The sequence below is a fragment of the Micropterus salmoides genome, unplaced genomic scaffold (genome assembly GCF_014851395.1).
Source record: "Micropterus salmoides isolate LMB-PRFRI ecotype aquatic unplaced genomic scaffold, ASM1485139v1 Ms_hic_scaffold_13, whole genome shotgun sequence".
NCBI classification, from domain to species: Eukaryota; Metazoa; Chordata; class Actinopteri; order Centrarchiformes; family Centrarchidae; genus Micropterus; species Micropterus salmoides.
In genome coordinates, this window is record NW_024040374.1 from 24663038 (window position 1) to 24688992 (window position 25955).

General features: G+C 40.7%; 2 protein-coding genes across 6 annotated transcripts; one reads left to right on the forward strand and one right to left on the reverse strand.

The window, feature by feature from the left end:
- Positions 1-647: 647 nt before the first annotated feature.
- LOC119901029 (FYN-binding protein 1) lies at positions 648-11222 on the forward strand. 2 transcript variants are annotated; one of them, XM_038716436.1, is made up of 20 exons: positions 648-859; positions 1383-2533; positions 2683-2852; positions 4159-4326; positions 4430-4700; positions 4804-4931; positions 5322-5350; positions 5476-5510; positions 5683-5851; positions 7487-7646; positions 7987-8110; positions 8212-8246; positions 8329-8413; positions 8579-8613; positions 9033-9102; positions 9190-9261; positions 9372-9388; positions 9683-9716; positions 10085-10196; positions 10283-11222. In XM_038716436.1, the coding sequence occupies exons 1-19, from the start codon at positions 851-853 to the stop codon at positions 10179-10181; spliced, it is 2859 nt and encodes a 952-aa protein (XP_038572364.1). In that variant the 5' UTR covers positions 648-850; the 3' UTR covers positions 10182-10196; positions 10283-11222. The 2 variants fall into 2 exon arrangements, with proteins under 2 accessions (XP_038572364.1, XP_038572365.1); XM_038716437.1 differs by having other exon boundaries at positions 10286-11222.
- A 304-nt stretch (positions 11223-11526) lies between these two features.
- prkaa2 (protein kinase, AMP-activated, alpha 2 catalytic subunit) lies at positions 11527-25936 on the reverse strand. 4 transcript variants are annotated; one of them, XM_038716438.1, is made up of 10 exons: positions 25837-25936; positions 24375-24516; positions 23291-23384; positions 22189-22333; positions 21136-21223; positions 19141-19365; positions 18445-18607; positions 16939-17277; positions 16705-16831; positions 11527-14994 (listed from the first exon to the last, which is right to left on the reverse strand). In XM_038716438.1, the coding sequence occupies exons 1-10, from the start codon at positions 25934-25936 to the stop codon at positions 14744-14746; spliced, it is 1674 nt and encodes a 557-aa protein (XP_038572366.1). In that variant the 3' UTR covers positions 11527-14743. The 4 variants fall into 4 exon arrangements, with proteins under 4 accessions (XP_038572366.1, XP_038572369.1, XP_038572367.1 ...); XM_038716441.1 differs by lacking the exon at positions 25837-25936 and adding an exon at positions 25416-25590; XM_038716439.1 differs by lacking the exon at positions 25837-25936 and adding an exon at positions 24768-25382.
- Positions 25937-25955: the final 19 nt, after the last annotated feature.

The following is a 25955-nucleotide window of genomic DNA, read 5'->3' on the forward strand; positions in this document are numbered from 1 at the left end:
TTTTAAAAAACAGCCAAATAAACAGTGAACAGATCCTCTCTTAAAAGTACAGTATGACAAAACTGACCATGTAGCCTGGAAACCAAGGCCTGTAAGTCATACAGCGACGAGCAACAATGTGAGCTCTGAGCTCTTGGGCGGAGTCTTTGACACACCTGTCAGTACAAGCTCAAGATGGCGTAAGGCATGGATAAGACCTGCCTGAATACTACGTGCCTGTAGCATGTGGTGATATCACACATACCTGTTGAAATACTTGTGTTCTGTGTAACAAACCTGGAATGTTGACCGACCTCTTTTGTTTCCCTTTCCTCTGTTTACTTTTACTCAACATTAAATGTAACGTACAGAGAACAGACTGCGTCTAATGATACATTACTATGACTTCTCCCAATGACAAACAATATAGACAGCTTTACAAAGATAAAGGCTTGCTGTACCTATTTTTAAAAAAGATATCATAGTAGAAATGTAACACATAGCAAAACAGCTCCAGCTACAAGGTTTATGACAGTGAGTCACATATGTGCCAGCCCGGCAACATTCCTGAAGGATAGAAAAAAAATACACAAGCTGCTGGGAGTCGGTGTTATATGGGGCAGACCCGTTTGACGAGCTGGGCAGTTTTTGTATAAGATCAGTGTGAGTATTCCCACTCAACCTCATTCCTCCACTGAAACCACCTCCTGTGCTCATGGGACGCACAGTTCTCTGGATCAGCGCTGAGGAGAAACACGCAGAGTTGTGACAAGTGTTGGAAGTTTTTGTTAATGTTGAATTTTCATCGGACACATAATGAGAGGCTGAAGAAGTAACCTACTTCACTAAGAACATAATAATTAAAAGCACAATGGATCAGGTATGTTGCAATTTTTATACATCCAGATCCTTCTGAAGGTAGGTGTATTTAACGGTCATTTATTATGTTATAGCCATTCTATTTGCAATTATAATATTTAATATGGTATTAACATGTGTAACTCTCCTTCCTGCCATAAGGACTTCATATGAATCTTTAATAAGCTGTGACGGATTCAGTGTTTGTACTGTGGAGAGTAATTGTCAGGCAACTACATTTATTACACAAATTCCAGCCTCCTGTGTAGTGTGTGTGTTGAAACTCTCCTGATTTAGGCAGATGACTATAAATCAAGTCTGCCTACTTTCTCTCTTCAACTATACAGAAAGACTGATAGATTATGCACATAATGCAATTATAAACAAAATAAAACCATCATTGTGTTGTGAAGGGTGATACATTGCCATGATTTCATTCTTCATGTTAGCTAAGCAGAACCCTATCTTTAATGATGACAACACACAATTAGCAGCACAATAGCAGTATTGCAACTCAGGCTTGCATTGTGTGATCCTTTCACCAGGAGGACACAATGGACTTTAAGGCCCTGAGGGCCAAGTTCCAGGACCAGGAACACCTCCTGAAACAACCCAGGATCAAACCTGCTCTCACAGAGAAACCAAAGGTTGTCCCTCCTCCCCACAGCCCCCCTCACACCCTCCCTGCAGGAGCACACCCCTCCCTAATCACCTATATTAACCAGAGCCTGGAAGGGAAGACAGTGATGGCCCCCAGAGTGGTCTTCAAGGATGAGAAGAAGATGAGCAAAAGGCCTCTCATCCAGGCCGACTCTAAGGGAAAAGACAAGAGTGAAGGGAAGCTGAAAAAAGGTAAAGACAAGACAAAAGGAAGCAAAGAGAAGCTTGTTGAGGATTCAGCAGATGAGAAGCAGAAGAAAGACAAAAGTAAAGACAAGAAGGAGAGCACTGCAGAGCTGGTGCAAGCCACGCCTCCACCTAAATCCACCACAGCAAAGAAGAAGGGCCTCCTGGGTTTCAAGATGTCATCAAAAAGAGATTCATTCGAGGTCACGGCGGATCCCATCCTAGACGCCTCCAACTCAGACATTACTGGACCAGCTCCACTTATCCCAGTACCTTCTGACATTAGTGATGCGCCACCAGAGCCTGAAATCTCTGCACTAAAAGCCCTCCTATCAGACATCCCCACCTTGCCTGACTCCAGTGCTGCAGAGGAAATTCCCGCGCCCTTCACTATCCCTGCCCCTCCTGACTTCACTCCACCTCCTGCCTTTATTCCTGATACCCCTAAAGTCCCAACAGAGAGTGTAACACCACCTGAGATAGAAACTCCTGCCCTGCCCATTTCCAGGCCTGCCAGCCAAAATGAGATCATCCCAATCCCACCCAGCGCTGTCCCAACTCCTCCGCCCAGTCGTGCCATCTCAGTTCCCCCTCCAGTGGCCTCCGCTCCCTCTCCATCACCTCCTTATCCTGAGATTGCAGCTGAGGCTGGTATAGAGGCTGTACACATAGCTGCAGTGGAGACGCCCCCTCCTCCAGTCATAGACCTTCCATCCATTTCATCATCTCTCAAAGCTGAGCATCCTGTCTCAGCCCTCTCAGCCCTGGAGAGGGCGGGGGACAAGAAAAGGATTTCGATTGACCAGAGAATCTTCAATGCTCTGGAGAAGGCACGTAAGAAGGCCACCAGGTAAAAGAAACACAACTTTATCAGTGCAGAGTATGCAATGCACAGTTCTGTACCAAAAGTCATTTTTTGAGTGATGAAGGCTGAATTTGCATTTCAGTTATAGTATTTAGTCAACTGTTATTGAAAAACATCTTAGAATCTGTTTTCAGCCTGCAGGCAAAACCCACCACATCCTACTCCACCACTCCACCTCTAGAAGAGATTGCCCCACCTCAGAGTCCTACCTGCTCTCTCCCAGAGCTGCCGCCTATTGATTATGAGGACCGGGCAGGGAAAACCCTCTCACCGAAACCAGCACAAGTTAACAGCTTTGGCCACCGTAAGTCTGGACTAATCCCCGTAAAGTCCTCCTCTTCACCTCTCTGTTTCTTGCTTTCTTGTGGACTATTATTTTGGGATTTTCGTTCTGTGTTGAAGTACAGACCAGCGTATCTCATGATCAGGACATCGTACTGTCCATACTGTGCAGCTGCAGAACATAATTTGTTAGTGTGGGGTTTCAGCTATACAAAAAATCTGGTATGTGCAGTTTAGTAATGTTTATGCCACAGGGCTGCCTCAGGTGTTGGTTAGAAGAAGCAGCTTTAAAGATATAATCACACACACACACACAGCCATGTGTCACTATCTTCATGGGGACCAGTCATTGACGTTCTGCATTCCCTAGCCAAAAAGCAGTCTCTATCCATAAGGACCTCAATTTTTGTCCCCACAGTGACACGAGTCCCCATCGGTTAGTGTGCATTCCGGTTTAAGTCCCCACTGGGGTTTAAAAACATGGCACACTTACATACACAAGAACAGTCTTGACATTCCTCCTTTGTGCCAGAACTGAGCAGCAGGCAGGGCAGAGCTGCAGAGGTATGTCAGCAATGACAGCAGCATGTCCATCACTATGACGGAGAGCCGCAGTGACAAACACTGTCTGTTAAACTGACTGACTGAGAAGACAGTGTTGACAAGGACTTTATTTACACACAGCATTTTAAATGCGCACGTGCAGGTGTCCATGCATGTAGCTTTGTGAACAAACTCAAGCCATTTACTATTTCATGAAGTAACGGTGGAGTAATACGGATGTATATTTATCCTAACTTTGAACAGCAGTTTTGACACTATAAGCCAAAGAGTCCTCAAATTTGAATACAAGTTGGACTGTTGATAGTTTGCATTAAGAGGAAGAAAAGTATTATAATTTAATTATATTGCACCTTTCTACAACAGAGTGCTTTACAAGTTCTTTAGATTACAAGACAAGTGTCTTGAAAACCAAAGTCACAGAAACAATACAAAGAAGACTAGAAAATTTTTTGAAGTAAGGTCTGCAGCTAAGCTGTTCTGATTTTTCACTCATAATTGCATTATCTCCGCTCTGCAGAGTTATTTCACAACAGCTTCCGTTCGGTTTGGTTTCCTCACTAATCAAATTCTTCCACTCAGCTGGCTCTTGTTTTCTCTCCCTTTCTGTGTTTGGAAACTTCTTTCAGGTGTTTCAGCTGCAGCTTTTACTGTTTTTTTTCATTGTGTTCAAATGACAATGAAAATGGCTCTCAAGCTAGCTATAGAGAAGTACATTAAGATTTGTATCATGATACACATACATTCAACATGATAACTCTTTGCAGGGCAAGCCTCTCCAGTGTTGGAGGGTATCGCTGAGGAGCGACCTATCCCAGAGCTCCTGGTGGTTCCACCTCCTCCACCCAGGAAGGTCCTCCCTGACCTTGAGTCTGTGGGTCCTGCATCTGTCAACATGAGTGAATTCACCCCTCCTCCTTCTGAGCAATGTTATGGTGTGGCCACCATTGTTACACTTAAAACTTTGTGAAGCCAAACGGAAACCGCCTATTATAACAGCCCCCCTAACATTGTTTTCACATTGTGGTTCCCCCTCAGCTACACAGATCCCTGTTCCTCCTGAATTCTCCAAGACTGACACAACAGAGTTTGACGATGTGGCTTCAGATGCTTATTCTCCAGAGCTGCAGGCGTCAGAGTGGGGGAATGAGGAGAACACGAGTCCAGATGCAAAGAACCTGCCAGAGTTTTACAGTAACGGGATAACTACTCCAGCTGAGGTCGATGCAGCACCAGCATTTGGAGACCAAGACAATCCACTACTTGAATCCTCCATTCCTACCGCTCAGGAATCTCCACCACCAGCAGGGTAAGAGACATGAACTGTTCTACTCTCTTTGCTTTGAAATACTTTGCCCATCTCTGGATAATTGGTTTTGATTCCCATTTGTTCTTCCCTCTGACTCGCACAGCCTCCGAGATGACGTCAACAACGGTGTTTACAAGAGTACAGAAAATGTCTACGAGGACATGCCCACGTCTGCCACCAAAAAGAAAGAGAAAACTGAAAGTGGCAAGAAACGCAAAGGACCACCAAAGAGTAAGGACTCTTTTCAGTTAACACAATCAGACATTAGACCATTTGAACACCAGATACAATTACAGCATATCGTCATATCAAATTCATTTATATCAATAAGATATCTAAATCGCTCACCAAGTGAACTCGTTAAGTTTACTGTATTTGGCTGTATGATGAAGTGTGACATTAAACTTAAGAGAAATTTTAGCATTAACATTTAACCACAAATATAAATGACAGAAGTGCAAACACAATAGTATTGTGTTAAATTATAATACATACATAAATAATGTTGTGTGAGTCTATCTTGAGGGCTACATCAAAACAGAATACTATAATCTTTCTACCTGCTGTGAACATCCCTTAGATTCTTCATTGACTTTAGCACCTTTTTTACATTTTCCACAGATCCATATGCTGAGGCAGCACAGGAAAAAGTAAGTAGCTTTGTGAGAATAAAGTCCCTTTTCAATTTAAAAAAACAATTGTTGCTCATCTGTCAGAGAATCTAATGATGGAGTGTAAAATTAATTAAGCCATATCTTTTTGTTTGTGTTTACAGAATGAAGAGAAAACCAAGACGGGCAGATTTGGAAAGTAAGGCCTTTATTTTATTTTTTTCTCTGTTCTCTTTTTATCATCATCCAGACACTGTTAGTGATGAGAGTTTGGTCTGCCTTTGTAGCCCTCATAATCCCCTCTGCCATTTAAACATGCGGCGAGGAGTCCCTTTCAAACAAGACGATATCCCTCATTCTCTCTTCTGCAGGAGCGACAAAAAAGCTGCTGCAGACAGGCCGGATGAGAAGGAGCTGAAAAAGAAAGAGAAGCAGCGCCTGGAAAAGGAGAAGAGGGAGCTAAAGGAGAAACAAGAAAGGGAAAAGAAAGAGCAGAAAGAAAGGGAAAAGAAGGAAAACGAGATGAAGAAGAAATTCAAAGTGAGTGGTGTTGTTTTGACTGAGGAGGGCGCTATGGAAGTTGAACGAGCAGCCAAGGAGGGTGGGGTTATGTCTTGGCATACAAACCTGTCTGGATTCATTCCTCCCAGAGCAAGAGTTGAGCTGAGCAACATGTGCAGGCTCAAAAGGAATCTGTGTCAACATCCATTTCATTGTTGGTGATAATACTTCACTCCTGCAATAGATTCTTACCATATTATAACAAAGGAACATGACTTTTTCCAGGATCCATCAGGTCCCGCTTGTGTTCAAAAACTTTTATCTAGACCAATATCCCTGACCAAAAAGAAAGAATAGTACACATTGTAGTTATGTAAGAACTGGCAATACATTCCTCTAAATAACTTCAATGAAGCCAAATAACATGCCATCCAGTATAATTAAAGCGGCTATAATATATTTTTTTATATTACCAATGCATCACATGACTACGATGTAAATGGGGTCACTCTTAGTGATGAACCCACAGAGAATTTCTATTATTATTATAATTAAACATTATAAATTTAGCTGACACTTTTATCCAAAGCGACTTACAATTGCTATTTATGTCAGAGATCGCACGCCCCTGGAACAACTAGGGGTTAAGTATCTTGCTCAGGGACACATTGGTGTCTCACAGTGGATTAAAACCCGGGTCTCTCACACCGAAGGAATGTGTCTTATCTAACTGTGCCGTCACCACCCCCATAATTATTTAACCAACTCTGTGGTTCCCTTCAGCTCTACAGAGCAGGCCCTCAAAGCATTCAAACATGTTTTTTTTGAATGTAATGTTTTTCAGTATCTGCAGGACGAGGAAATAGATAACTGTTGGCTAGCTACTTTGTTTATGTCACTAAATATGAAGCACCTAAAGACAAACATTTCTCACAGCTGACATTTTCACTTGTCACAGTAGTCACAGTCACACATTAATGATGGCTCGTTTCCATTAAGTGTCACAGTAAGCTATGCTAGTCAGACTGCAAGCACAATGCCAGGACCTCACTTAAGTGGAAAGCAGACATTTTTAAAGTTATTATTTACACCTTTTCCTGACATGTCAATATGTCTGCCGTGAAAAGGTCTATTAAAAGGTGTATGTCATATTTATCACAGTCAATTTCAATTCAGTTCAATTCAATGTGCTTTATTGGCATGAATGTTTAGGTTAAACAATGTTGCCAAAGTGGTTTGCAGCAAAAGTTTACATTTTTAACGTAACATAACAAGAATGAATGTTATCCTGACCATTCAGTCAACAACAAAATGACAAATTCAGATAGAACGTAAACTACAAAGAAGAATTAACAAGATTTAACCTCCCATGCAGCAACACTGAGTGTAACAGTTCAATGAGTCACTCGCTCTCCCTCAGGTTGTGACACAGGGACATACACTTGTTGGCAAGATTTGTCGTATGTCCTTCTAGGATTATTGTTAATTAGTGTTAAGTTCTTTTAACAGATGGAATTTCTCAAAATATTGCTCTCTTATGCTTTAATACCGATCACATTTCAGGAGAAAAGTGTTTCTGTCTCCACCTAACCTGTAGCAAGTAGTGTGTGCTTCAACAATTTTTGTGTGTGTGTTTATATGTACATACTGTGTATATGTGGTTTTTGCTGTTAGATCACAGGACAGGAGAATGCCATGTACCGGGCAAAAGTAACCGTAACGACCAAGGGACGTAAGAATGATCTGCCCGTCAAGAGCGGTGACAACATCAGCATCATCCGAACAACCAACTGTCCCAAAGGCAAATGGCTGGCCAGGGACAGCAGCAACAACTGTGAGTTAAAAACAAAACAAAAATAACTTGTTATTAGCAATGTGTTCACTTCAGGGGTAAAGGGGTGCATAAAGAAGGGAAGGTACATTAAGAAAGGTCGTAGTTTCATGAACTCTTTTCTCTAACCTGTTAAGACGTGAACACACTGCATTACACCTTGAGTGTGACGAAGACAATGGAAATCACACGAGGAAGCTACTATATTTTTGCACCTCCCTTACACACAAACAACTGTATAAATTCTGGGCCGCTTGGAACCAAAAAAATGTTTGCACCGAAAAGCAACTTGATGCGCTGCAGTCATTGATTGACAACCGCTTACTTTGTGGGTGTCTTCCAGATGGGTATGTTGCAGTGGACCACGTGGAGCTGGACATCAAGGAGATGTTGGAGCTGGGGAAGAAGGCTACAAACAACCGCAACAGCAATGTTTTCGAGGCAGAGGCTATCAGCACGAGGATCAGGTATTTATGCACATACAGACAAAACAAGCATTATGCAGCTTCTCACTCATTGTGCATTACACCGTCAAGTTAAAAGGGTGACTTACAGCCGTGTTTCTCAGGGACTCGGAGCACTATCCACCGTCAGAAGAAAGTTGTAAGTATATTCCTGTTCTTATTCATAACAACAGCATATATATTTGAGTTGATCTGCGGCATTTTGATGTTGATGTGTACAGTCACAGATGATAGTGAGGAGTGGACCGTAGACGACGACGAACCTCTCTCCCCCCTCCCTGACACTGCAAATCCACTGGCTCCAATGTAAGTCTGTGAATCTATGTGGCAGTATTGTTGATTTTCAATGTATTCTACTTTTTGAGACAGAGAGATATGAGCAGCACAGCTGACAGTGATCTCTGATTAGTCACTGGTGGCAAAGCGTTATATGTTTTCTGAAGTCCAATGGTCAATGTCTTTCCTCTGCAGGGGTCACACCAGGACATTCTCAATGCCAGACATGGGTAAGAAATTCCAAACCTGTCTTCTTTATTAACACTACTTCAACTCTGTTGTATCTCCTCCATGTGTTGTTGTAGTATGTCGATACAATATACAAGAAATAAAACAAACATCCTACTTTTTTATTATCAAGGTTTTTCAGGTTGTTACAGCTAGTGTAGGGCAGGTGATCTCTAAGCCCTGTTTACATACTTAAAATGCTGATGCACAGTCGTGATTGGATGAGCAGGTTGTTTGAGTAAACAGGAAGATATATATATATACCAACTTTGGTATATATATATATATATATATATATATATATATATATATATATATACCAAAGTTGGTTACCTGGTGACATTATGCTATAATTTATGCTGCAGGTTTGTTGTTATGAAGGTGCTTTATATGTATCTGTCTTGTTTATTTATTTTCTTAGGAAATAAAGATCTTAGTATAAACCATCAGCACAGTCGCAGTGATATCTACACAGATGGCTCCTACGTGCAGTGAGTTTACCAGCGTCATTCTTACAGTCAATCTCCACCAGTTTTTAATGTGTATATATACTAATTTTGTATTTGTCTTTTTATCAGAACAAAAAATGAAGCACTTCAGAAGTTGTCCACATTTTTCCATTCACCCAAACCTGTGGAGCCAGCAGCCAGGTAGGCATGGTGCACATGCGGTGCACCAGTCGTATACACACATACACACACATGTTGGGACACACACAAACTCGGTTTAACTTTTTGCTTTTCCATTTTTTTTACAACAGCACTGAACCAGAGACAAGTAAGTGATGCCTGAAAATCCCACAAAAACTATACTAAAACTATAGAAATTCTGTATAGAAATATAGAATGTATTTACAATATATAAATACTATCCAATATGATATGATATAATTTTATTTTGTATAATGGTGTTGTTGATGTTGCACATCATTAAACAAATCTGTTTTATAAAGTAAATAATAAATGCTTAATAGCAGTAGCTCGTAGTTGGTTAGATCCATTCATTCCCATTATAAAGCCTTTGAAAAGTGGATTTTGAAATTAATGCCTAAATGCTTTGTTTCCATCTCAGGTCCTGTGCTTGTGAATGAAGAATCAGTTCACCCGTATGTAAAACACACACAAAGAAAAATGCCGAACATGTTGTGCAACCTGTAGACAGACAAGTTTACTTCCTTTTTGGCTGCTGAGCATGAAAAGACATTTTAATTTATTTTTGTCTGTGAGAGAAAGAGAGACAGAAAGGGGACTCTCCAACCAGGAAGTTATATTGGCTTGTGTCCTGGAAGGAGAATGAGCTGCTGATTTACTGTAATGTGCTCTTCACATTTATCAATGGGATCAGATCTGTGGTCAAAGTTTTGTCCCTGCTGCTCCATTAGGCAACGTGGCAGCACCTGAATACTTTACTCCAGTAAAGAATGGGAGGTGGGAGAGGAAAGGTTGTGTGATTTTGAAATCTTTTTTTCCACAGGCCTGAAGCGAGCTCAACACAGGAAGTAGCTTTTGATCAAACAGATATGATCATTTTACCTCCTCCTGACCTGTATGCTGACCTGACCATGGAGTAATTATCATAAAACAAGGTAAGGATGAACCACCTGGACTGCCTTTTCACTACTCATCACTGTGCACTTCACATACTGACATTATGTGTTTCTGTTTGGAACAGCAGAACAGGATTTGCCCTCTGTTATTTTTCAAGCTGTGACCTGTGCCAGTCACCTAATACTGTGACGGCAACTTCATGTTCTGCATTGTGACCTTATTTACGTGGCGACTGTGTGTGTGGATCAGTATGATGATTTACAAGAGGAGCAAGATAAGTGGATTTTCTCCACAAGCGATACACCATCTCAGCAACCAGAACTTTTTTTGTGAAGCACTCTGTTAAACCAGTGAGGGACAGTTTGCCTGGTGGCTCTGAGTGACTTTGAACCTTGGACCAAGGACTGCTGATCCCAGGAAAGGACTTGCAAACTGTTTCAGACACACAGACGCTTTCTGGGTACTGTGACCTTGGAGGTTCTTACAAGGAAAATTACATAATTTCCATGCAAATACCAGAAATATAGATTTTTCTCACACCAGGTATTTTTCCAGTTGAGACACCACCTTGAGGATCTTGGTCTACATGCAGCAGTTTCAAGGGTTGGATGAAATGAATGTCCTACACACTTGTTACCAGTTTACAGTGTTGGTAGCAAATGAATAAATAGCAATATATCTAATAAACTTCAAATGAACAAAGATTTAATCAATTTTTAGGTTTGGTCATCAGCAATAATTAAAAAGTCTCTGTGTGGCCACCTGAACCCCACAAGGGATATATTTTCATTCATTTCATGCTCTGTCCTCTTCTACATGTGCATCTATAGGACTGATTAACATTGTTTTCATGGCCAACTCTAAACATTTACTTGATATTGGTCAGTTTTTTGTATTATTGTGCCTTTTTTGTACATGAGCATTTTTTTCTACTTTTATTTACCCTGATTATTTTGTTAAAAATAATTACAGATTATGGAAGTGCTTATGTAACTACTCATGTCATAGTATTTATATGCTGAAAGTTTTAAACACATATAATATAAAAAAGGTTTCTGCTAGTACCAGTTGCTAATGGTCTTACTTTCTCCTTCTGGAGCGACTTGTCCATAAACTTTATTTTCTTTATTTCGTTTTTATGTAGTGGCAGGTGTCACTTTTATGTGCAGCCTTTCCCTCAAGCTGATGAATAAGAAGTATTACAGAAAAAGAAAGTAGTGTGATGATCCCCTGAGGTCATTTTCATGTAAAATATTGTTGACATCTAAGGGTGCATTTTTGTTTGGAACAGTAAACTAATCCTCTGTGATGGGTGTGTATGCATGCGTCTCAATTTCCAAATTGAAAAAAGCCTTTAGGACAAAAACATTTTGCTTTTATGTGTTTGTTTATTGTTTTTCAATAAATACTCATTAAAGTGCAAATCATAACAGCAACATCATGCAGTGCATAACAAGAGAAATCCAAACCCCAATCAGACAGAGACGAGGAGAGACAAGTGAAACACACTGTCACATTCACGCACACACACACACACACACACACACGCTGAAACACACTCTTATACACATTCCTTCACAATAACCAGTGCGAGTGCAGACATGTCACACACAAATGACATACACTGGGGTATTTAAGGTTACGGTAATCATAAGAACCCCACCACAGATAAACAGAGCGCACAGCCTTGCTGTTGAAAATACTCACTTTGGTACAACACGGAAAGTCTGTATTGATTAGGCCCTCTGGCATGTGTTTCCCAGCTCTGACACAGATTAGAGTTTACATGACTAACATGCCACTGGTAGGTGCATACAGTTGTAATGGTACAGTACTACATCTGACAGCAAATATTGGTTATATCAGGAGCTTATAAATACAACCCATGGCCTCTGTAAGATAGTGTACTTCACTGATCAGTATGTTACATTGTCAAGAGCAGAATCAGGAACAAATGCATAATGGATCAGACCAGATTTGATCGTGATGTGACCTCACAATACAGAGGACAAGTCATTTAAGACACAGCAATAGAGTGTAATACAGAGGGTTGACTGAACAACATGGATTAGTGTTTATAAAGCTGTGTGTGAGCAGTTGCATGTGTCTTGCAGCAGGGAGCAGAGGGTCTCCCTGACATCAAAGTATATTCAGTGGAAAGGCAACCCCTCACAGGACATAAAAACACCATACATGTAATAAAGGGTGTCAGCAGAGTAACAAAGACTGTCAAGAAATCGACCAAAAGCCTTCACAATGCTCTTATAAGGCAAACATTAGTGACCCCATTTCAAACACGATGCAACAAACTAGAACCTCAGTCTACATCAAATTATTGTAGGTCCAACAAAGTACTCAGTCAACAACATTGCAACTGGTTGAAGAGTCATAGTCTAGACTGATGTGTGGGAACCTTCAACGTTACCAAATTCTCCTCCTTATAATCAAATATTAGGTAATCACTCTTATTTTATACTAATAATTTAGTTTTATCACAAACCCCTGCCTCTTTGCCCTTCTGCCAATCATTTGCCCCAAGTGAAGATAACAATGATGATTAAAATATAATAATAATTACATATAATCACAGAATATTAAAAATATTAATTATTGGCCATTTTGGGGTTTCCTATTTGTGACACCAGTCTAAAGTAAAGTCTGTACCGCCCCTCCAACCTCTGTGTTTTACTGAACAGCAGAAAGGCAACAGTTCTTTGCTCTCCATCAAAACAACACTGCTCTAAAACCGAGAGAACAAAGCCAGACAGAAAGATAGATGAGAGGCTTCATCTGAGCAGCGCCACCTTCCACTTTACATTCAGTCAGAAGAGATTTTGAAAAAATATTGTATGACAACATTGATACACAATGCCTGGTACGATCTGACAAGACAATGCATTAAACATTTGTAAAAGAAATAACACAGGCATTCATCAAAACGTAGGACAGAAACAACAGGTACAGTAAATCCGCAAACTCCTGGCGTCTGTTTTAAAGTGCAGACTGAACAGACAACTACTAAACAGAGGAGACCCACACAGCTACAAAAACACCAAAGCATCATGTTTTGACCCTCGTCACTTTGTTCACTGATTCACACTTTCTACAAATCTCACAAACCTCTGCAGAAATCCTCATGCACACACTCTCCATAAATATATGCACAGAATGACTGTGTTGCATTCTTTAAGGCATCTGGAGAAAGGTTTCTGTGGCTTACACTGTCCTGCAGCAGATACACACCATCTCACTGCCTCTTTTACTCCTCCTGGATTATCATCATCCCCTCATTTTTATCCACCTACAGGATGGACACAGGGCTAATTAAGTTTATCAGTGCTAATACGATTAGTAGCCATTTTGAAAATTGACGAAGATTTGCTTTTTTTAAAATGACTGAATGAATCTGTACATGCATGGGTGAGCAGCATTTTAACAACTGCTCAGATTTTTAACGACTAGACTGAAGTGTCAACGAGCCTGTGTATGTGTGTTGCATATTTGCGACAGTTACTGAATGCGCAATAGAGAAAAGTACAATAAGCACAGTATCTTTGAAATACATCCATTGCTGTGCAAAAAAAGTCAGATAATATTGTGGCTGTGAAAACCCACGGGAGGTGGTGTGTTTCTGCGCTTCAACACTAAATGAAGGACACAGTCAGTACCGTGCAATACCGAGTATTATCGTCCTACTATCCTGCCGTCTCCCTAGGTTCATTAAATTTCTACAATTTCTACTTAAAATCAGGATAAAGCTCTCGATGCTGTGCTAGAATAAAATAACTACAGTGCCGAAAAACAATCTCTCAGAAATAAATATGGATCTGATATCTAAATAATAATCTTCTTTCTGGTCTATAAAGTCTGTTATTTGGTATACCTTTATTTACCTTTTCAGCTACATCATCTGATTGTATATAAATATAATATAAATGAATAACAAAAGCTGTTTCTTTACAAACTATATACTGTAAAACCTGAAATAAAATCTTACATGTTAATGTTCCCTCAGACACAGATTTAATGTCAGTTTTAACAACCAGTGCCTTAATCAAAATATATACGACAAGTAGCTAAACTGACCTCTGATCAGTGACTGGGGAAAATGCAGCAGGATTTCCCACCGTTAAGTGTTATGGTGGGTGATGACATTTCAGCAGTTGATAAGGGTATTTGTGGGAGGAGTGGTAGAGAACTTGACCTTTGCTGACTCCCATGTGAATTGTGACCTCTCTTTTACTGGGCCTTTGCTAGTTCACAGATTCCAGTCCCAGGATCAGTTTTCACAAACTGTGGCCAGATGTCTAAACTTCAAGACTCTGACCCAAGGACTCTGTCAAAATAAGAAAAAAAGAAGCTATCTATCTGCCTTTCTGAGAAAGGCTTCCTCTCTATGTCTCCTTAATCTGAGGTGACAGGCTTTGCTTTTCACATTTCCATTAACCCATCCAGTATAATTCAACCGGAACAGAGATGGAGAGGAGACAGAAAGAGGAAGTCACTCTGAACACCTACACTCCCTACATCCCGGATCAGGCTGGCTTAAAAAACAGGTTACAGCGAGGTTTGGAGTTGACAGGTCTCAGCGTGCCAGCGTGGTGATCAAACTGGCACACATTTCAAAGAAGTCCATGGTGTGTGATCCCTGACGTGGCGTGAGTAGAGGGGAGCTACCGGACAGCGACCCAGGGAGAGAGGAGCTGAGCTGGGGCAGATCAATCGCTGGGCTTGCAGAGTCGATGCTCAGTCTGGGTCTGAGGAGACCGGCCGATGAACCTGACCTCTGAGGAGTGGACGACCCCGATTTAAAGCCCACTGCTTCGATGATGTCATCTGAGGGGTCAGATTAGCAGAGGATAGTAACATCAGCATTGAACAGAGGAATAGTTTATTAGGTTAATATTCATCCATCTTCAACCTCTTATCCTCTGTACAGGGTCGAGATGGGGCTGGAGCCAATGCCAGCTGACATCGGCAAAAGGCGGGTACACCCTGGACAAGTCGCCAGTGTTAGGTTAGGTTAATATGTTTTAATTTCATAATTACACTATTATGGTAAAAATTATTGTGCCACCACCAAAATGCACTTTTATTTTGCATGTGCAATTCCAACAAATTACTGTTATGTTAATATGAAGGCAAGTACATCAACGGCTAAAATTCCAAGTTTAATTCAAAGGCAGTTTTAGAGTTAGAAGAAGGTCATGGGTGCCACCTGTACTCCTATATAACACTGAATCTGTGTTACTGATTGACTACTGACTATTAGGAAACATCATGCTTTTAGTGAACTTTTAAAATTGAATGCTTCATTTTTTTTAAATATTATGCATTACCCCAAAATCCCAAATTGCCCATGAAATAACAAATAGTAATCCAACATTATAAACTTTAAACAGCAGGCGACAGCAATGCAGTGTTTCCTCCAGGTTGACTGCTTTGGAGGGGGGGGGGGGGCACTGAGGGGCTTCGTGTGTGTGTGTGTGTGTGTGTGTGTTCCACAAAGTGGAATGAAGCAGAGCAGGTGATGGGTGAACTATGTGACTCAAGTCGTTAGGTTACATAACGCTGAAATTCAACCGTGGAAGAAAAATATAGACGATATAATGTTAGAAGATGCAGACACAGTGGATATTTTACAAGCACAGACCAGGGAAAATAACATTAAATTAGTAAGTATAAATGATATGTCATTTAAGCTGTGAGGAGAGGAAAGGTTCACTAGCTGCTAGGCCAATTTATGCATGGTAAAATGCCATAGGCTTAAGAGAATAATGGTGACTATCAAGTTTGGGGCTGAAACGATTCATAGATTACTAAAAAGCATTGACGCATATTCTTTGCATCGATGCTTCGTTTAATCCATATAACTATATAGCACACTGTTTCACATGAACATTTATTACTGTCGCAGCACTTCGCGCTAACGCTGTGATCAAGTGAACATGACGTGATTATGATGGAGCTGTTTGCAAAATGGAGGAAGAGAGAGAAAATAGCGAGGGATGAAGAAGAAAGTGTTCAAAGTATGGGATTATTTCAAGCAAAAGAAAACAACAACTCTGTAATTTGACAGTCTGTGCACCGTAAAACTAAACTTATGTAGCCTGCCGCAACAGAACGACGGCACCTGATCAGAAAGCACCCAGTCTATCATCAATTCCACGGAGGACCACAGACAAGGTAACAGTAACAGCAACTTTACCATTTAACTGAGATCATGATTGATTGTTGAGTTGAAGGCTAGCAAAAGTAAGCCCCAATCCTGCATACACGTGGGGCTGAGAGGGAGTTTGGTCTTTAAGGGACGGACGAGAGCCACCGCTGTAAAGAAAGGTCTGCGCTGGATTTATAACACAAAACATACAAATTGAACTGCTGAGTTCTGGCACTGCTAATGCATTTGCATCACCAGCTTTGCATCTGCGGTAAGGTACAGCCATATAATGTATAATAAAACAAAGTAGAAAAGAAACTTGTTTTTCAGTGCTGTATATATTACACATTAGAAATGTTCTGAAATCAGTTTTGTCTATCACTAACCGTCGATGCTCTTGAAGTCGAGGAGATAGGATCTGTTGTCCACCTGGTATAGCTGCAGGCTCATTTTCACCAGGTTTCCTGTCACTGGATTCTTCCTCCGTACCCGCAGATGGTATGGGTTCACCACCTACACAAAAAAACAGACAATCTAGTTCGAATGCAGACCTATGTGTATAATGTGTGTATGTGCATGTGTAATATACATATTACATATTACATTATGTATATTATTACCTTCCAGTCAAAGCTGAGTTGTCTCATAGCCCTGTACACTTCAGCCATGATATCATAGGGTCTGCTCTGACTCCTGATCCCGAGGTGCCACTTGGCCTTCTTCACTGCCAGAGGTTTGGGCCGGGTGGTGTTGAGAGCATCCAGAGGGCAACGAGACTTGGGGCTGTCAGCAAGGAGCGGAGGCATCCTCTCTGGGTGGGGTTTGACCCCGGGGGGTAGCGGCATGCCCTCTTCTATGAAGGAGCCCTGTGGAGGACTGGAGGCCAAGTAGAACTCGCTGGCCTGGGTCATAATGCGCCGGTTGTCTATTATAAGGTGATAGGCCACTGCTAGCTGATCCTGCACAGACAGAGGGAGGATGGAAAGTTAACTGAGGACTAAGGAGATAATTCACTGAAACTAAAGATGACCTTCAGATTACAACTCTAATGTTAGTCTATTAGCTGGGTGGGTAGAATGAGTCAAAGCAAGGAGATCTCTCAAGAACAGTACACCCTGCCATCTCTCTCTAAGTTGATCCAAAGTCATGTGCAGCCACTGATTCTCTCCTATTTAACTTCATATGGAGAAACAACAGAGTATGTTAAAAGAAAACCATGCATTAGAAGCAACTCTGAAGGTCACTTTAATGCATTTTCTAACAATCAATCAGATTTTCAAGATCAAAGTTTGTCCTAAGATGTCTGAGATGTCATAAGATGCCTCTGTTATGGAAACTTTTCCAGAGATCTTAGTAGAGAAAAAGTTTGGTCAGACCTTAACAAATTACTCATTCCAGTAAAAGTTCACATGAAGATATTACATAGATACTATCTCTGTAGTAAACTACTACATACATTTAACGTAGGCATTTCTCCAGAATGTTCTTTCTGTAAAACAGAAACTGAATTCACTTATTCCATGAATTAACCTATTCTGAAGAGTTCTGGTTTGAAGTTGCCCTATTGCTTTATCTATGTTTAGATTTACACCAACATTAGAAGACATGGTCTAGTCTCTGAATTTTAACACAGGCTCACAATCTCCTAACAATGCTCTGAAGCTCGTCCGTCTTGTCCGCAAGATCACATCCATAAGGCCAGACTGCTTCAAACACATCTGTTTTTTTTTTTTTAAAAGCTGTCAAATAATTGGAAAAATACGTTGTTATAAGGATAAATAAGGTATATAGTATATTTGTAAGTTTATATCTCCCATAAATGTTTGTGTTTTTTATGTTTGAAGTACAAGCTGTGAAAATTATTATTTTTCAATTGATAAGCTGATATATATATCTGTGCAATGTATTGTAATAGTTGAAATAAACAAACAAAAAACAACTAAAGAGCCTCCAACTTTATCGACAAACTCCACTCAAACAATGTCACGTGAAAAATGATCTTCAGGGAAGATTATGACGCCAAAGATGTCCCCGGAAATATATAAAAACATACATATTGGACATACATAATCAGGTGGGGTATAAACAGTCACATTATAGTCACAAAATACTAATTGATTGCGTACCTGTGGATCTCCGCTGTAAAGACTGGACACAACCTCGGACTCAGTGCATTCAAACTTCTCACACACTTCCCTGACGGCCTCCTCATCCAGGACTGTGGTATCATATGAGGGGTCCTCTGGGAACAGGTAGCCTGGCAGGTCCTGCTTAAACCATTCATGTTCCCTGACAGAGGAGAGTAATCAGTCAACTCAAACTACTATAACAGAATAAAACCAAATCTAATGGGGATTTATGTTGGTGATTATTCTCAAAATGTATAGTATATAACATTTAAACCTGCATGAAGTCACTGAACTGTTGTCAAACACAGTTGTGTGTTTGTGTAATGACACTTCATCTGGGGAATCTTTAAAGTTAACAGGGTAGCAATAAAATGGAGGATACACACTGCTGTATGTATGTTAACTTCAGATTTCCTCCCACAACTTTAACCAGTCCTACTTCTATCTGATTTTGTTCAAAGCAATCATCTACCAGTGTTGATGACTTGTAGGCAATGGCGTATTGAGGGCAGTGCATGAAGCTGAAAAATGTCACTCTTTCAGACTGCAATCCTCAGCACAGCACAGTGCCTGAAACCAGTGCAACACTTCACAATGAGGTGCGATCATGGCGAGAATAATCAGGAAGAAAAAGAAAAGAACAATAAGAATTGACGGAGGCCTCTGTCAGGGACACCCGTGCAGGGTGAGTACCTGATATCTTTGATGGTGGCTCTCTTCAGAGGGTCCACCTGCAGCATGAGCATGAGCAGAGAGGCCACAGATCGAGTCAGGTACTCTGGGATGTAGAAGACGCCTCCTCTGATCTTCTTAAACAGCGTGGGGACGTGCTCATCATCAAAGGGCAGAGTGCCGCACAGCAGAGCGTACAGGATCACGCCACAGCTCCAGATGTCCACCTCTGGACCTGCATACAGCCTGACAGAGTGATGAGATGTGACACGTAACAAACAAAACGATCCATACACAACGTGTCACTCTTGTAGGTCCTCTGGAAAAGCAGCGGTCTTTTAACCACCATTACATAGCTTTGATATATAAATGTTTAATTGTTTATAACAACGTAATTGTAAATGTTATGTAATATAATTGTATGTAGATATTAGGTAACTTTTTATGGCCCTATGTCTTTATTGATATGTTTGGCAACAACTATAACTTCCCCAATGAAGCATCCACAGCTGGTGTTTATATAATTAATGGAAGCTTCAGAACACAATTTAACTAGGTAGTTTGTTTATATACTGCGTTTAAACGTTTAATAGGAGGTGCTAAAATTAAGTGTTACTCAAAAACACACACACAAATCTAATATAAATGCCTTCCTATGTAGGGATAAATTCTTTTCATGATGTGGTGATTATTAAGACTAAGTCCAGTTTTTTTGTTTAGCTCAAGTGAAGAAAGACTTTTTATTTTTATGTACGGGTATGTTACACATAGTGTGAATCTGTGAAACTCAAGGTACCCTCTGGAGTTTCTAACCTCTTTCTGACATTTTTTTATTACATATGGGTTCCTGTTTTGTTCGAATGCGCTTGAGGACACACATGCACGCAGGCAGGTGATGCGAAACACATTCCTTCTAATGACTGCACATTATTCCACTGATCTACAGGTGGCGGCAATGTACAGGAACACAGCAATGTGCCAGCAAAGGCGGTGAAGAAGACTTCAAGCTATAAACATGAATGTACCATAAAACTTCAATTAAGTCCCAAAGAGTCCCAAATAGCCATCTACCCTGTTTACTGGCCTGATGTGGGAACACATTTTGACTAATAAACGCAGGTCTCCATTAGACGCCTAGTCTGGTTTGTATAGAAGTTCTTGATGTATAAAACCTCTTAAACCCATACAAATATTCATGTTTAAACGTATGATCAATATGAACATGCTACACATTGTTAGATAGGTTAGACTCTCAACAATTCAATCGTTCAGTTCATTTAACAGAAATAAGAGCTAAAGTCAAATTCATATAGATTTACCGGTGTAACCCCCATGGTACAAGAGAAAAAAGTGCCGACTCCCATTACCTTTGAAGCCTCTTTAAGTCCGCTCATTAAGTCCGCTTGTTAAGTCCGAATGTGTCTGTTCCTTGATTATTTATATTCCTTCAGTCTGTAAAGCACCACCGATCAAAAGAATCAAAACAGCTTTTCATAAAATTGAATCCAAGTTGTGAATCCTGTCATGTGAAGTCCATTGCTCTCTGTCTGTTAAATTCTGCCACACTCTCATCCTGCACCGTGTTGTTGGGTATGTTTGTTTTTGTTACATTGCTGCCTACAAAATAAAAGTGCATAAGCCGTCTGTCGGAGCTAGATCAAACAAATTAAGTGTATTTGAAATCATTTGATATAATATTTTTTTACAAGTAATATTCATACTTTTTAAAATAAATAAACTGTTTTCATAGTAGTTTCAGTTTTGTGCAAAAGGAATTAAAGGCCTGTCCCATATGGACGCCTGTCCCAAATTTAAGCAGGGTCAATTCAGTGATTTTAGTAAATAAAAGCCTGTTTTACAGTAAACAATGCAAGATTTTAAAAATTTGACTTTGCAAAAGTTTTGAGGAAGGCCCTATAAATTATAGTAATCAAATAATTGTCCTCTACACATAAATAATTGTGATTATCATTGTAGAATTAGCATATGTGTGATCACACACACATAAACACACACCTTCCTGAGATGACCTCTGGAGCTGCATAGTTGGGTGAGCCACAGCTCGTCCGTAGGAACTCCCCATCTGACATCATGTTTGACAGTCCTGTTGCCCAAACACAAGACATATTAACACCCTTTGGTTTTTACTCTGTAACACAGACTAATGAAACAATCCTCTATTGTCATGTTATTGCTGTTGATCCTTTGATACACAGGTTAAATTGAGCAAGGCCCTGCACACCGAGGGTGAGGAGTATACACTGTGGACAACACTGATATCTTTATCCTTCTTTACCCTCCAACACCCTAAGCTCTGAACACAAAGCTCATCTAATTGGATGAGCCTCTCTCTGCCTGCCAGGGCCTCAGCCAAACGTTAAACACCAGACGCTCTGCGATGTGCTGACCTTCCCTTTATCTTTTATCCCTGTTCCCTTAATACTCTCTCTCACTGTTCACCGGTGTCTGTTGCTCTCAGCCAAAACACTTCTCCTGCTGTACACCCCTGCCGCACCCCAACGATTCCTTCCCTATCAGGTGACACTGGGCCTCAAGGCTTCCTGCCAGACATGATATGAGACCTGGCCGTTGCTAGGGGACCTTTCACCACCCCACACACCCTGCTGCACACAAGGGCTTTAATGCGTTTTTGGAAATATTTCTCTCGCTCATGGTCGTTTTGCATCAGGCATAGTCTTATAACCAATCAGCTAGAACAATTATATCACAGCAGAGATAGTGTTCAGTGAGAAATTCATTCTCATTTAATAATGAGGTAAACGGGCGCATGATGGTGATTTCACACTTCTCTAAAAATGCAGAATTAAGTGTAGAATTAGGCTTTGTCCTACAACTCTGCAACAAACTTTCACGTAACTCTAATTAAACAGTTCAATTACTTGATAATTCCACTCGGCTCTGCCATAAACTCTGCCTCTTTGTTTTTCTATTCCTCCCAAGAAAATTCTGTTATGCTTTCTCTCCTCTGAAATTCACTAATAATTCATCAGCCAAGCCAATCCCTCTGCCACTCCCTCTAACTGTAACTCTGTTCTTTGGGGATCCTACCGAAGTCGGCTATCTTGGCGTTCTTGCTGGCATCCAGCAGGACATTCTCAGGTTTGAGGTCTCTGTGGACCACCATGTGCCTGTGGCAGTAGTCTACAGCTGAGATAATCTGCTGGAAAAGACGGCGAGCTTCTGTGTCCTCCACCTGGAAGACACAACATGAACGGATATGATTGGACTGTGGCTTTGTCTAACTGTATGAACGAGAGACAGTGTTACAGAACAAGCTCACAAGCAGACCTTTAGCACATGTGTGTAAAGAACAATGAAGGTCATGTGGTGTCTTGTTTAGAACAAATATATCATGTTCGGGGTTGGTCATGGGGTTGCTATGGCTCAGGGCCAAGATAAAGTTCAAGTAGGATTGTTCTATTAAAAATAAAAAGAGTCCCCAGAAGAGGTTGTCTCTACATAGCTGTCAGTATCTGTCTTGAACATGTGTGTGTGTTTGTGTTGAATTCCACACTTCACTACATCCTTTAAATCTCAGAAAACTACAAGTGAACATTTAAACATGATTAAACACTAAAATACCTATAAACATCTCTGTTAGAATGGTGGAGCAGTGGTGGGAACACTGTCATCAAACAAAATTTCATGACTCAAACTATAAATCATATCATTTTGTACAGTGCTTTGACTGCCAAAACAATACATAATAAGTAAATATTTTGGTGCAAAATATATGTAAGTGATGGGGATAGTTGCAGTTTAACCAATGTCTGACAGTAATTTTAATTTCTCTACAGAGGAAGAATACATTCAGAAAGTAAAAAAAATTGTTCATGCTTATCTCAAATAAAATAATTTACAAAGTAACAACAGTAGCATGTAGCAGACTGTTTGACTGCTAAAGAAAGAAGTCTTACTTCGCTGCCATGTATTCAATTAAAAAAAGAATCCATTAATTTGTGTTTAATAGAAAGTTGTAATCCAGACTACACGCTTCCTCAGCCACTGCTTCGCAACGGCATTACTGTTAATCCAATTTGAGCAGTGGTTACTAGTGAACTAACAATTTCTGATGATGCACAGACCACTGGAACCCAGTGGGTGTGTACTCAAATCTACCAGACAATTAATGGCAGACGAAATGTCTTACCCGTCCATGTTTGCAGATGTAGTCAAACAGCTCACCTCCAGACACATACTCCATGACCATGAAGAAATCTGTGGGTGTACTTATCACCTGGTACCTAAAACAAAAACATACATTTGTATTGACATGAAGTTAGCTAATACAAAGAATTGTGAGGCTAAGCTGTGATGAATGGCTGCTGAGTGTAGGCATTATTTTTATAAAGGTCAGGTATATTAAATTAAATATAAGCAGCCCCAATCTCATGAATGGTTGGTTCCTGGAGATACTGCACTTCATCACAATCTACTTAATTTCTGTTGAACCGGGTGTAGCACAAAATGCCGGCACCATACGAGAAATAAACACAAACCAAATCACAATGTCATTATTTTTCAATTTTTTCCCCGGGACATTTTAATACCTATTTTTTTCATATATTCAATTTGTTTCATATTGTGTTGGTGTTACAAACAGATCCAATATGTCACACAGAGTCTGCTTTGCTGAGTTCAGCGTCCACACTTGAAGCTGTCTGTAATAAATAAAATATAATTGTGTGTGTGGGTGAATATGTCTGTGACAGAGTGTTTCACAGTGCTCCAGCTCAGGACCTGAGAGCTCACATATCTACCATAGCTTACAGTGTGACAGTGGACTAACCCCAAACCTGGCCTAAAAATAATACAGAGATTGTTGCGAGAGACAGAGAGACATGGACTAACAAGGACGAAAGGGCTGGGGAGACAGAAGGAAAGCAAAAGACAGTAGCCAAGACAAAATACAGCAACTTCATATCATCTTAATTGAAGATTTGTACTGACCAGAACAGATTTCTTTATCTAGTTCCAGGCCTGTGTGTGTGTGTGTGTGTGTGTGTGTGTGTGTGTGTATTGGTATGTTTGTGTGTTCTACTTCCTGGCATGGTACTGTGGGCATGGTCTGTACAGGACAGCTGAAGTAAACAAACAGGAACAAGCAAAGCATGCCGGAATACAGCATAGCAAAAGGACAACATTACAACAACTACATAATCTCTCTAGGTCGTCTGTCTGCACAGAGAGTCACAGAGAATCTGATACAGGATGCGTCGTCTTTCTCCACTTACAGCTTGATAATGTGTGGGTGTCTGAATAGTTTGAGATTCTGGATCTCGCGCTTGATCTTCCCAACGACATCGAGACTGCGGATCTTCTGTCTGTTTAGGATCTTCACAGCCACTTTATGGCCTGTCAACTGATGCTCGCCAACTGAAAACAAAATAATACAGATATGAAGCAGATAGCCTGATACAGCACACAGATGGTTAAACCTCACAGGGGATCATACACAGACGGTTAGGCACAAGATATATGGATGCCCACAGTGAGGTAGAGGTACCAATGGGTTAAGGTTTGATTTGGATATCTGTTGTATAGCAAGCTTTAACATAACAGTAAATTATGATCATTTTGTGTATATATATATTTTAATAAAGTTTTTGGCTTACTGTAGCCCTTACTTGAGGCATTGTCTTTGTTCAGGTTTAGGGTGTTCAGCTATCTGCCTGCATGAGGCTCTGAAGCCATGTTGTTACTGTAGCTGCCAACCCCTACTCACAGCTTGACTACAAACATCACTTATGACAAATGGTGGATGAAGTGCTTTAACTCCCACATAGGCATTCCCCCGAACACAAACAACCATTATTAGCAAACCATTATCAATAGCAACATTTGATTTAATTCTGTATTAAAACGCAATGATTTCAGACTGCATGGATTCTACTGCTTGCTATGATGCATACAAAGATTTCCCTCATACAGAATTGAAATATGCAGCTAGCCATGACTTCAGGGGGGTTTACCACCTGCTAAGCTAACACATCCCATAAACTGCGCACTCAAGAAACAGACGGGGTGAGCGCGGAGTAAAAGCTCACAAGGTCATGCAGAGTGCTCGAAAACCAGCTAGTAGGAATACTGAAATAACATCCCGTGATAGGCCTCTTCAGTGAAACTTTGCGCCTATAAATGATTTTCCCGACTTAGTAATCACTTAGCATGCTTGCCATGTTAACATACTGGACTAACGTTAACTACGCTGTTTGTAAACATGTTGTCAGGGAACAGTAGTTACGCTCACGCTATCGAGCAAGCTGTAACGTTACCGTTAAGCTTCACACAGACGTCCTTTATCGCAAGACGGGGCAAAGAAGCCTACCACGACATTAACGTAACCTTGTTTAACGTTACACGATAATAATGTGAGCTCGAGTGTGCATCTCCTTGTAGCTGTTGTCCCACCGGTAATTACACCTGTCATAGCTGAAGACAGTAACGTTAGCGACACACAGGGGACTTCGATGAAAGAATTTGACTTTCAAGCGAACAGATTCTCAGACAGCCTTTACGCTTTAAATCCTTTCTGTCGCAGCCGTTACACCACCCAGCTACGCAAACTGCTCACCGCTAAGTTCAACACTGTCCGTTGAGGGAGAGGAACGGCGTCAAACGTTACTTCACGTTACTCCAGCTGAAACGTGCAAACGTACACAATAATGTCGGCATGACACAAAAACATGACTTAACTCTTCACTTTCCCGAATGTCCCCACTCCGAGCGTGTCGCCGAGGATGTAATGGCCGATTTTTACCCTGCCTTCGTGTTTCTGTTGTTGCCGCTCTGCCATCTTCTCCGTGACCGACGGC